Consider the following 12,784-nt stretch of genomic DNA (forward strand, 5'->3'; position numbering starts at 1 on the left):
ATGTCGGCTTTTCAATAGTGTTTCAGTCTCTCAGTGGCACAGCGTGTCAGGCATTGTGAAGTGACAAATGACTATTGCATCTAATCAGATGTAGAATTTCAAATCCAAAAACGTAATGACATTTCAGTAAAACCACTTTGCGCATGCCGCCAGATTATCAAGGGATGGAGCTTTTTATATGATAATTAACCCTGAGAAATGGGAATATTGTCTATTTGTCCTGGAAAGCTATTCTGAATTTTGAATAATTCCTATGGTTTCTACTGATAGAGCTGCAATTGAAGTCAAGGATTTGTCGTTTTACACAGAAATGACATTCACAGATAAAGAATTTCAATGGCGTTCTTATGTTGTGCATCATGCTAACAACATTCACAAACATGATACATTCAGATACATTGCAAACATGAAAAACTGATTACGCTGCTGATTTGATCTGGTTAGAGGAGAAATGTAAATCTACCATGTTTAAATTATGCAGTGGAAATTATGACATCTTCCCCCACAGTAGACACATAGGCTTGTTATGCTTCTCCAGCCACGACCTAAAGGAGCTCCAAGAAAACTGATTGTAAAATGAACAGTAAGTAATAGGAGCATTAAAGTTGCATTATGCAAAGTTTCTGGTAGAGGAAATGTTTCACAGTATGGCATTACATCTATCTATCATGCATTTATTCAGTTGCAGGTGTTTTAACTGTAAATAAACGCCTTACCTCTGATCTGATTTGTAACTTAGTAGTTGTTGATGAACCCTGCATCACAAAACTTAAACAGTGCATCTTTTACATTTGATTGAAGACTATGAAATGAACAAAACTACTAACATGCCTTACTGAACATGTATAGAAGTTTAAATGACATTAGCTTAAACAAAGAATCACAGCAATTATCTTGCTCTTGCGGTTCTGAAACATTTCTAGTTTCGAAGTATGTACTGCCAGTATAAGCAGTATACTATTTTAATATAAGGTGAATGTCCAATGATTTGAAATGGCCATACAATTGTGGATACTTTTTGTTATTGCATTGCTTTGTAAGTTATTTAAAAGTTGCTTAGATTATCAGTAAGAGTATATAATATGTCTACATTTAGTTTTAGCGATTTTGTCAAAGTTGTTTCAAACTTCAGCAAAGTCAGCTCCTCACATACATCTTGTCACATTCGGCAAATTATTGTTGACAGCAGAGCAGATAATGTTGACAGTCTGGGATCGCACAAGTGAAATATATGCAAAAAACAAGACTGATTGCCAGAGACGCATGTTGAATATATATGCATATATTAACCAATTCACACTGATGGAGAAGTAAAAATATGTATATCGTCAAGTAAACTTAAAGGTTATTCCAATTTAAACATAAATATAGCAAAGAGGCAACAGACATTATGGGGTCCAGAGAACAGGCCAGACAAGCTGACACTTTGGACATGTTCACGCTCTCATAGGCCACATCAAATTTGAGACTAAATTGGTGCTAAATAAATCCAGGACAATGCAGGACTAAACCAAGACTAAACCAAGACTAAACCAGGACTAAACTGGGGCTGAACGATCTATCGTTTTGGACCAAAAATCACAAACTCAGACGACACGATTTTGGGAGTGTCAAAACCATGTTTTTTTGCAGTGCTCCTAAAGCCCAGTTTTAAGGGTGAAGTATAGTTCTGCATTAACTCAACGCACACTGCTGCTGTTGCCTTGTCGCCGTCATTTTTGATTTATGGGTCTGCGTCGAGGTGTATGCGCCGCAAAGTAATTCACCACCACAACGCTAGGAGGCGAGGATTTAAACCTGGCTACGGTGTAAAGTTTAACATGAACCATCAATGCACAGAACAGACTCATCATCAGCAGCACATCCTCTGTCACAGGAAGAACACCCATATTTCAATCTTGAATCATGAATCGTGCCCTTTAGTCCAACAGAAGGAGCGAGCTTATACTTTATGCAAATGAGCCATGTGGTTTTAAGTTTTGTTTCTGTAAAACATAAACAAATGTGCACAAATGGTCCAGTGTCAAACCGTTCGATGCAGGGCTCTGGTATGATCAAAGTTTCTGTGATATTTGCAAATGTTCATGTAAAAACCCCAAAAATATATATGTATGAAATCGCAATATCTGCCAGAAAAATCACAATTCAATTTTTTCTTAAAATCGTTCAGCTCTAGACTAAACCAGTATCCACTTGCAGGCATAAAAGCAACCATTCGCCATATTGTAACCTTAAAAAGTCTTCAAGCATCAAACCCACAACCTTCCCGAGTAGTGGCGGTGCCTCTAACCACTCTGCCACTACGCATCCCATAGAGGACAATTAACATCAAGAGAAAATGCATCACAAAAACACCAACTTCAAAGCTCAGAGACCAAAAGGCTGAGCAAATCTCTAGAAAGACTTTGTTAGTTTACAAAGCTCAGGCCTATGTATCAGCACTACACTACTATATATATATTTTTTTTATATATTTAAATTAACATAGAAAATTTTAATTAACATAGAAAATGAAAAGTTTGATATTTTTAAATAGGGTCAACAGTTCACTTTTTCAGTGCAAGGGCTTATACAATTTATTCTAATGTTAAATCTACTTGTCAGTTCTCATTATGTATAGTACCACCAGAAAACTTAACTTCAGTCAACTGTCAAATATGGGCTCCATCAAAACTCATGCACGTCAACATAGTGCTACTTATTAGGCTCTGACCACCTCGACCCCCCTCTCCCTACCCCCCTCCTTTCTCTCTTTCTCTCTCTCCTTCTCTCTGCTTTGATGCCAGGAGCAATGACTTGAGAAGTGTTGGTTTTTCAGCGCAACTTCTATTAATCCATACCATGACTTAATTAGGGCCCTGCTAGTTAATTGGACAGATCTCGACTTTGTCATGGTGAACCGCAAATGCATTAGCACGCATCAAAGCACAAAACGCTCCCTGCCTCTTGTAAAAAGGGAAAAACGGCAGCAGAAGTGGCACTCGCAACCTTCCATTTTCTTTAAACTGAATATTCCTATCTGCTAGACCGCTACTTCCGTGACTGATGGCTAGCTCATTAATTAAATTGTTACACAGGAAAAGATACGATAATAATTCAAACAGAGCAAGGGGAAGCGCTGAGTGTCTTTTTAACAGGCGCGGCATGAATTTAGGGTCAAAATTAGACTTTTAAACAAGCAGTAACACCCACATGAGATCTCTCAGACAAACAGGAACAAAACAAAGTGAGGAAATACTGCCTTGTGGCGCCATAAACAATCACCTCGCCTCTCCATGTCGGCTCATTATATACTGTATGTATTATTTGTTGTAGCCCTGGATCTATTTAAATGACAAAAGCATTACGACAAATAGGGGCCTGTTAATGGAAAATAAATATCTCTCCGTTCAGCAGACAGTGCACCGACTGTACACCATCTATTCTCAGCCATTAGGGAACATTACATCACTGCTGACTGTGCCTGGAGTAGAAAGGGAGAGTGGCACTGTGGGGTTACTACTGTGTGCCTTTTATAATTGAAAATGCAGTATATGGATGGTTAAAGCCCCACTGTATAACTTTTCAACCAAAATATAGACTAAAATAATATTGTTTGTTTGTTTGTTTAACTTTTTATGGTTTTAATGCACTGAAAAACATGATGGAATGGGCTTGTATCTCCACAAACCTACTTCTTACTTGGCTTAGAGGAAGGTTTCGACCTGCTTATCTTCATGGAATGTTGTTGCTTTGGCTATAATGTTCTAGCCTAATTCATCAGCCGGTTTCACTTTGTGGAAACCGTCTGACCTCACAGCGTTAGGATTTGGCAGGCAAATACTTTTTTTATTTAACCAATCACTGCTATTTGTTCGTGATGTATGTAATGCACCGCTAACAGGGCTAACTGGTACATTAAGCTTTTCCCATATAGGAAGAAGGGCAATAACGTCTTTCCCCTAGATAAAATTCACCAAACATTCTCTTTGTTTCAGCTTTAAATCCTCGATCTCGGGAATCGTTGCCAACACAGAATGCATGGCTTCGTCTACATCCATCTCCACCGCTTTGTTTACTGTTGTGCTGTACCACAAAATGGGACCCAGTCATGGCTTCACAGCTCTTTGCTGATTGGCCGGTGTGCAGTCTATAACTTCCGGGGTCTAGTGTAATTTGATTCCTGAGTTACTGGAGAGAAATGAAATTGAGCGGAGGCACTAGGTGGTGCCAGCCTGGCTAATAATGTTCCACAGTATGGCAGAAATCTCACCCATCGCCATGAAGAAAGTTCCTAAGTATGGTTGTGGAATCATGCATCTGACGAGCCACCTCCAGAAACGTATTCATTATAACTTTAAGGTTAAGGCTTTGTGAACCATACAATAGGTTCGTTGTAATGCCTGTAAAGTGACCGAGGAAGTGGTCTCAAGGGGTAATTGACTAAATAAAATCTGCAGTAAGAATAATTAAAAAACAAATCGGAACCAACTATTTCTATCTGTTCTAACCAATAACCAAAATATGAAAAATACAATGAACTTTTAAGCAGTAAATTAACATAGAATATATCTGACTATCTAGCCCAACTATATCCAGATTGGGAAAAAAAACAAACTAGCACAACAATACATGACAAATTACCATAAATTTGCAACACTGGCATGGTTGAAAATCAGTTTAGTTTTTCTTACCGCACTGAAACTCGTCAGCTCCATCCTCACAGTCCTTTTGGCCATCACACAACCAAACGCTGGAGATGCAGTTCCCACTTGGACAAGCGAAGTGTCCCTCCTCACACTTCTGCCCATGAGAGACTAGAGCACAACAACATGGAGTCAGTGCACTGGGTAGAGTACATGAATGAGGTTAAAAGAGTCTAGGCTTAACTTTGGATTATATAGTGGAATTTTAATTATAAACGTTTGGATGTGGCATGTAACCTAGTCCTACTCTTTTGTCCTCTTACCCTAACCCTCCACAGTCTAGTACTTCACTAGACAAGTCAGTGTGGGTAGCGTACACTCTCTTGTACTATATTTTTTATGATAATATTCAAAATGATATCAAGGGTTGCCAATCTTGTCTTGTCAACTTATCTGTATCATTCTTTCAGTATTGATACTCACTCAAATTAATATCTACCAGTAGTTTTGTTACTAGTTTTAGTGTCAGTTAGTATCTGGATATCTTTTTAACTACTCCAGTCACTGGTGTATGGAGTTTATCACAGTAAGAAATTTGGAGTCAGTAATTCTATTAATGTGTTGAGAAAGTTTGACTTTTGCACTGTTGTTCTGCGCATACAGTATATTTTGTATTCAGTCAAGGCCTATTTTTTATTTACCTTATTTTAAATTCATGCCCTTATTTTGAGTTTATAATACCGTATATATTCTGACATAAAATTCCATGCAAAAAAAAAAAAAGCGTGTTCACGATCTCAGATAAACCAAATCATGAAAACATTGTTGAGAGAATTCAGCGGGGATCTAATCATCTAAGATCAAATTAAGGCTTGTTGGTGGTGAGCCTGAGTGATCAGACGAGGCAGTGCTGTGGCTGTGGCTCCGCTCACCCTGACAGTTGGTCTCATCGGCGTAGTCTCCACAGTCGTTGGCTCCATCACAGATCCAGGAGGGGTGGATGCACAAAGAGGTGGAGTTACAGCTCACAAACTCTCTCTCTTTCACCCCCAGCTTGTAAAAGTGGGAGCAGTCGGTGTGGTCTGCATACAAAGCAGAGGAGAGCGGAGTGTGTCACAGAGGCAGTGATGGTGTGGAAGGAGGAGGAGAGTAAGAGACAGAGGGAGGGAGAGGAGAGAGAGACAGAGAGAGAGACAGAGAGAGGGATAGAGAGAGAGAATACAAAACACAGGAGAGCAGAGTGTGTCTCAGAGGCAGTGATGGTGTGTAGGAAGAAGGAAGGAAAGAGACAGAGGGAGAGAGAGAAGGAGCGAGAAATACAGAGGCAGAGAGAGAGAGGGGGGCAAATGGAGAGAAAGAGGAAGAGAGAGACAGAGAAAGGGAGAGAGAGACAGAGAGAGAGATACAGAGGGAGAATGCAAAGCGGAGGAGAAAGGAGTGTGTAACAGAGGCAGTGATGGTATGAAGAGAGAGAGAGAGAGAGACAGAGAAAGAGAGAAAAAGAGAGACAGACAGAGAGGAAGGGATAGAAGGAGAGAGACAGACAGAGAGAGAAAGAGAGAGAGAGAGAGTACAAAGCATATTAGAGCAGAGAGAGCAACGTGTCACAGAGGCAGTGATGGTGTGAAGGGAGAGAAGGAGAGACAAATACAGAAGGAGAGAGGAGGGCAAATGGAGAGAAAGAGGAAGAGAGAGAGACAGAGAAAGGGAGAGAGAGACAGAGACGGATAGAGAGAGAATACAAAGCAGAGGAAAAAGGAGTGTATAACAGAGGTAGTGATGATGTGAAGAGAGAGAAAGAAAGAGGAAGGGAGCGAGGGAGAGAGAAAGACACACACAGAGAGAGAGAATACAAAGCAGAGGAGAAAGGAGTGTGTAACAGAGGCATTGGTGGTGTGAAAGAAGAGGTAGAGAGAGAGAGCCAGAGAGAAAGTGATGGAAAAAGAGAATTATAATTCAGAGGCAAGAGGAGTGTGCCACAGACGCAGTGATGGTGTGGAGAGAGAGAGACGAGGAAGGGAGAGAGGGAGAGAGAAAGACAGAGAGATAATACAAAGCAGAGGAGAGCAGAGAGAGCAGTGTGTCGCAGAGGCAGTGATGCTGTGGAGGGAGAGAGTGGATAGCGAGAGAGAGCAAAAAAGAGAAAGAGAGACAATACAAAGTAGAGGAGAGCGCTGTGTCACAGAGGAATTAATTTATGGTGTGGAGGGAAGAGGAGGGGGGTGAGTGTGAAAAAATAAAAAATGGAGAGAGATGGAGAGGGAGAGAGAGACAGATATAGAAATTGAAGAAAGAGAGAAGAGGGAGAAGCAGAGAAAGAGATAGGAGAAAGAGTTGGATCGACAAGGAAAAAAGAGACAGAAGAAGAAGTGGAGAGATAAAAAGATAGGGGGTGAGAGTGAGGGACTGTGAATGAAGAAAGATGGAGTGAGATTGAGAGGGAAAGAAAAAACATGGAGAGAGTGTGAGAAACAGAAAAGGGGGAGAGCGAGAGAGATGAGATGGAATATGAAAGGAGAGGGAGAAGAAAGGAGAAAAAGATACCGCGAGAAGAGTAAAAGATAATAATAAACGGAGATAGGAGAGCGAGAGAGAGAACGCACAAAGGGAAGAATAAAGAGAAAAGATTGTGAAAGAGAGAGAGAGAGAGTGAGAGAGAAAGGAGGGAGCAGCGTTCAGTCACATCAAGCCGACTAAGCCCCAGATCTGAGCCACAGGGTTAGTGGATCTGTTAGCGTGTGATGTGCTTGTTTACATTAACAGTATAAAGGCAACGGAAAACACATGCGTGGGGCTGCAGTGGCAGTAGCTCGAAGATAAACCGCTTTGCCCACTAACTGGAAGACTGCCGGTTCAAATGTTGTCATGCTCTTGGTCGATATACTGTAGTTAACCATTTTGTGGGATGCGAAGATGTAGCCAAAGAAAAATAAGGCAAAACTGAAAAAGCGTGAGTTCACATTTGCACAATTACCACATCAAAATTTGGACTAAACCTGAACTAGGCAAGGATTAAACCAGGACTGAATCAAATCTACATTAGGACTCAAACTTGGCCAAAACCAGGCTAAGTGTGAGTGCACCCTAAATGAAATATAAGATTGGTAAACAATAGGGATGTAACAATAACTGAAATATTGTGATATCATAGCATCGAAGTTTCGCAAAATAATATCATGGACCATCACAACATATCAAATTACAAGTCTCTTTGCTTAAATTAAGAGTTATGATGCAGCAATAACTAAAAAAAGACAGAGAGAACTACATAGACCATGATCCTTTGCTAGATTTCAGCATAGAGTACATGAAGAAATAACAGTTCTAAGCACTTTTAAGTCTTAGTTCTTTGAGTTAAGTCTTGTCAAGGCATTTTAAGGGGAAAAAGTAGCATAGTAACAATTTTGTTTGCCTCCACAAAATATCGCAATAAATATCATACCATGAGATGTATATCATGAAAATATCGTCCAAATATCTCGGTATGTTATATCACAATAAACATTGTACTGTGAGACTTGGATATCATTACACCCCCAGTAAACAACTACAAAACTATTAAAAGAGCAACATATACATCAGCTAATCTAAAGTGCATGATTAAATATACAATAATGAAGTATATAATGATTCCACATGTTCACTATAACAGGGACTTACTGCAGTTCTTCTCATCAGAGGCGTCGGCACAGTCTATGACCTGGTTACACCATGAGGAGCTCGGCACACAGCTCCCGTCTTTGCAGGATGTTTCTGATGAGCTGCATGTCACATCTGGGAGACAAGAATTAGCATTTCAAAAAGATAAGAGAGAGGAAACAGCACTGCAGACACTTACAGGTACAGTTCAAAACAATACTTAGAGCCCCTGTCTAGAGGGCTGGAATTAGCTCAGGGTTATGCTCAGTTTTAAAGCTCAAAAAGAAGTGTGCGTTGAACTGAAGTGACATTTCTGTATAAAAGTGCACATAATGTCAGTCAGGTCTAACCAGGATCTATCCAGGATTACATCATGGCTAAACCAGGTTTAACCAGGTCTAAACCAGGACCATACAAGGTCTATTCCAAGACTAAAAGAGGTCAATACCACATCTATACCAGCACTAAACCAGATCTAAACTAGTTCTTAAAGGTGCAGTGTGTAACTTTTCTGATAGATGATCCAGAACGTCCATAGCCTGATTCATCAGCCGGTTTCACTTCGTGGAAAGTATCTGACCTCACAGCATTAGGATTTGTTTGCTCGACAGTAGATGGGTAAGTTTTTTTATTTAACCAATCACTGCTATTTGGTAGTGATGTATGTATTGCACCAAATCCCATAGGAAGAAGGGCAATAAAGTCTTTCCCCTTGATAAAATTCACCAGACATTCTCTTTGAGTGTATGGCTTCATCTACATCCATCTCCACTGCTTTGTTTACAATTGTGCTGTACCACAAAATAGACACAGACAGGCGCTGGACAGCTTTTTGCTAATTGGCCGGTGCGCGGTCTACAACTTCCGTGGTTCTTGCAAACCATCTTGTGTATTCTGATTCCTGACCTAGTCAGTAGAGAGAAATGAAATTGAGCAGAGGCACTGGGTGGCGCCAGCCAGTCCAGAACCTCCTTGCACCCATGCATCTGTTATTGCTTAGCTTGGAATGTCCCACAGTATGACATTAAACTGTCAAGCTACAGCCAAATTCATGTTTGGGGATTTTTTTTACCAATAAAAAACCCACCAGAACAATACATGTAAATGCATTTAATGCCATTCTGTGAAAAATTCCACGCAATGCTATAACATTTCGTGGCAGAGCCTCCATCAGAAGAGCTACACTGCACCTTTAATTGATTCTCAAACAAAATTAAGCATCTAACCAAAGCCCCCCAAAATTAAATTGTGTATTTTAGTAGTAGCGGGATTAAACAGCATTTTAAACACACATATGATTCAAAACAAGTATGTAAAATTAGCTCACTATGAAGAAACCAAAATTACACCTTGTAATGTGGAGTTCATGTAATTTAAGTAACTACAAAATGTCATGGCCTTTTAGTGAAAGATTTTCAGCAAAGGTTATCATCATTTCACACATGTTAGCCGTGTTGCCTGAAAAACCTTAACTAAAGGTTAGATGGTGTGTGAGTAAGAGATGATGTCAGGTTAAAATGATGGTTATGAGGCGATGTATATGCCATTTTGAGGACTTCAGTGATCATTCAGCAGGTGGAATGTTTGGTTTTGGATTGATAATTGTAATGGCTAAAGAAGCAATTTTCCATCACTGTGAAAACCTAGGCTAGAGGACTAGAGCTTTAAAACTCCAGATGATTTACTACGGCAACCAGTAAAAGTGAATTAAAATTGTGAAAGATATGATGAGGAATTACTGTTTACATCCAATTAAAAATGAATCGGGGGATAAAATGACATAGAAGATAGGCTTTCTCCTTGTCCACTGAATAGAAAAGTTTTTCATTAATTAGGAAATAACACAAAGAAGCTAAGCTAGACTCACACAAGCTCTCCATGTGGGTTCAATCAGCTTGCAGCTCAGGCATAGTCTTTCTCCACAGACCAATTATAGCATGGAAATAAATGTACGGCATAGACTTTCTGTAACATTATCGCACCTTTAAGTTCATAACAATTCATCCAGGGCATAAGAAAGGACAAGGAAGGCTCAAAAAGTCATTTCAATAGGTTTAGGAGACTGAACTTTTGAAGATCTCTAGTCTCATTATACGGGCGAGGCTTAGCACAGCGTGAAGTGGCGTATTTAATCTAAAACTTGGAGCGGCCGTGAGAGGTAGACAGCATTGAAGCGGGGATCAAACAAGCCTGACTTACTGGAGCAGAAGGCTTCGTCAGAGTTGTCCCCACAGTGGTCCACCCCGTCACAGAAGAGACTGTTGGACACACAGTGCTGGTTGTAGCACGCTCGGAAGCCCCGGCGACAGCTGCGGTTTTCTGAACATGATAAAAACAAAAGGACAGTTCAGTCTTAAGGCTCAGTGGATACATATGGGATTAAGTGGCGTCAAGTTTGAGATAAATTCTATTTTGTCTGGAAAAGTATATGATAAAATAACAAAATGGTGAGACACAGATTAAAATATAAATATGAAAGACTATATATAGTTTCTTATAAGACATTGTAATTTTTATCAGTTTTATACGTATGATGTTTTTATTGTTTTTATGTTGTAGCACTATGGTCAACTTGTGCGGTTGTGTTGTAAAGTTGTAGTTGCACTTGCAGATTATAGCTAAAACTTTAATTCAGCCACTCACTGATTCTGAATTTGATGGCAGAAAAAAAAAAAATCTAAATCAAAATAGATAAACAGAGAGAAGAAAAAAAAAAAAAAAACACTGACATGATCATTACCAATATACCAAAACAATTAACATCCCAATATTAATTGCATCATGTTTTGTGTGTACTGTGACTTTACAGTGTTTCTATAACTATCTGCTTCTCCTGAGAGTTCACGCTTCTCTGTGATTTATTTACAGGGACAGTGCACAATTTTTACATTAACCTTAACAGAAGAGATGCATTGTACCAGGTAGCACCAGTGATAATATCCAACTGTAGTCCCTGGGCAGATTCATAGATTGATTGTATTTAACTGACCTTGACTATCAACTGTTCTTCATGGGGACCTATGTAGCATGTTTTTGGGTTTTTGATGGGGAAACTGGAGTGCCCGGAGGAAACCCATCCAGACACGGGGAGAAACATGTAAGCTCCACACAGAAATGCACGGGCAATCCGGGGAGGCATGACTACTAGCCACTCAGCCACCGTGCAGCCATGATTGGTTAAAGTCACCTGTCCCTCAGTCAGAGCATGATGAATAGGACTGAGTGGGTGCAATGTTTGAGCATACAGGCACATTAAAACAGAAACATCATTGAATCACAATATACGACTTTCTCACCAAAAAATCTTATTACCACAGGGATGGGATCACAATTCAATTTTGAAGGTAATCTCACCCAGCGTTATATAACACCCCCTTTTTTTTTTTCTTTCTTTTGGCTTTAAACTTAAAACATTGGCCATTCTATACAATAATATTTGGAATAAATGATACCTTTCTGTGCAATATTACCTTTGTTGATACATATTGTGATTTCGTGTTTGTTGTTTTAAAGCTACATTTTACACAATGTTGGTTTGGTATTTTATTGCTTTAATCTTTCACCTTATCCAAACCCATAGTACATCTCTTACCACAGTACTGCATCTTCTCGTCTGATTTATCCTTGCAGTGCGCCACTCCATCACAGGTGAGCTGGTAGTTGATGCACTCTCCATTGCCACATTCAAACTCGGTGTGAATGTTACAGGACGAGTTTTCAGCTGCAGAAGAGGATAAGGGAGGTCAGGAGAATCTACCAGTCCAGATGTTTACAGCAAAAGCACCTCCAAGTTCATTGTAATTAACATGGAAATCCACGGAAGCTGCTTAATTCTGTATCCTTCACAATGCAAGCTAATGACAAGGCTAATATAACAAGTTTTATAATGAGATAAGCTAATCCGTATGTGAAACAAAGAAGCATTATATACGTGGATGGAGCTTAAGTCAGACTGATTCTCAAATTGTCTGAATTTGAAGTAAATTTTACCTTTTCATAAACTTCCGATGCTATTATGATTAGATTTGCACATTAGCCTACACACATATGAATTAAATATAAGTAATATATTGAGCAGGAACAACTCGCTCCCAAGTAAAAATAAAATAAATATAAAAGCACAGAATTGCTAATGCTTGATAAAAAGAAAAAAAAATGTAGCTCTTCTTTAAAAGGACCAACAATTTTTTTCATGATTTCAACATTTTCAAGCATGGAAAAAAACAATACATAAGCACTCATTAAATACACAGACTATTGATTATTTTTGGTCGATCCGTTCAGGTTCATTTGACCATAGTGACCTACAGAGGGACAGGTTAATTGAAAAACAATATGCGTTTTCTATGGCCATCAATTCTGAACACAACTTCACAATTTTTCTTCTTATATAATATAGAGTTGTTTTTTTTAATGCATGCAGCTAATCTCTGTGATACTAAACAGTTGTATAAATAAAAATACTTCAAGTTGTTTCATATTTTATAACCCAATCAGCCCACACCATTGCACTCTTATCA

The 12,784-nt window shown here is 39.3% G+C and overlaps 1 protein-coding gene across 1 annotated transcript in view; it reads right to left on the reverse strand.

Annotated features, from left to right (window-relative positions):
- The window catches only part of lrp1bb (low density lipoprotein receptor-related protein 1Bb), a 378,766-nt gene that overhangs the window by 96,076 nt on the left and 269,906 nt on the right, over window positions 1-12,784 (reverse strand). Inside the window, exons 45-49 of the mRNA XM_055149901.1 lie at window positions 11,857-11,985; window positions 10,464-10,583; window positions 8,286-8,399; window positions 5,558-5,707; window positions 4,674-4,796 (exon numbers count right to left, since the gene is read on the reverse strand). Of these exons, the coding sequence (XP_055005876.1) occupies window positions 4,674-4,796; window positions 5,558-5,707; window positions 8,286-8,399; window positions 10,464-10,583; window positions 11,857-11,985 (636 nt within the window). The remainder of the gene's footprint in view (window positions 1-4,673; window positions 4,797-5,557; window positions 5,708-8,285; window positions 8,400-10,463; window positions 10,584-11,856; window positions 11,986-12,784) is intronic.

The sequence above is a fragment of the Boleophthalmus pectinirostris genome, unplaced genomic scaffold (genome assembly GCF_026225935.1).
Source record: "Boleophthalmus pectinirostris isolate CB_2022bp ecotype Guang Dong unplaced genomic scaffold, ASM2622593v1 HiC_scaffold_1, whole genome shotgun sequence".
Lineage (NCBI taxonomy): Eukaryota > Metazoa > Chordata > Actinopteri > Gobiiformes > Gobiidae > Boleophthalmus > Boleophthalmus pectinirostris.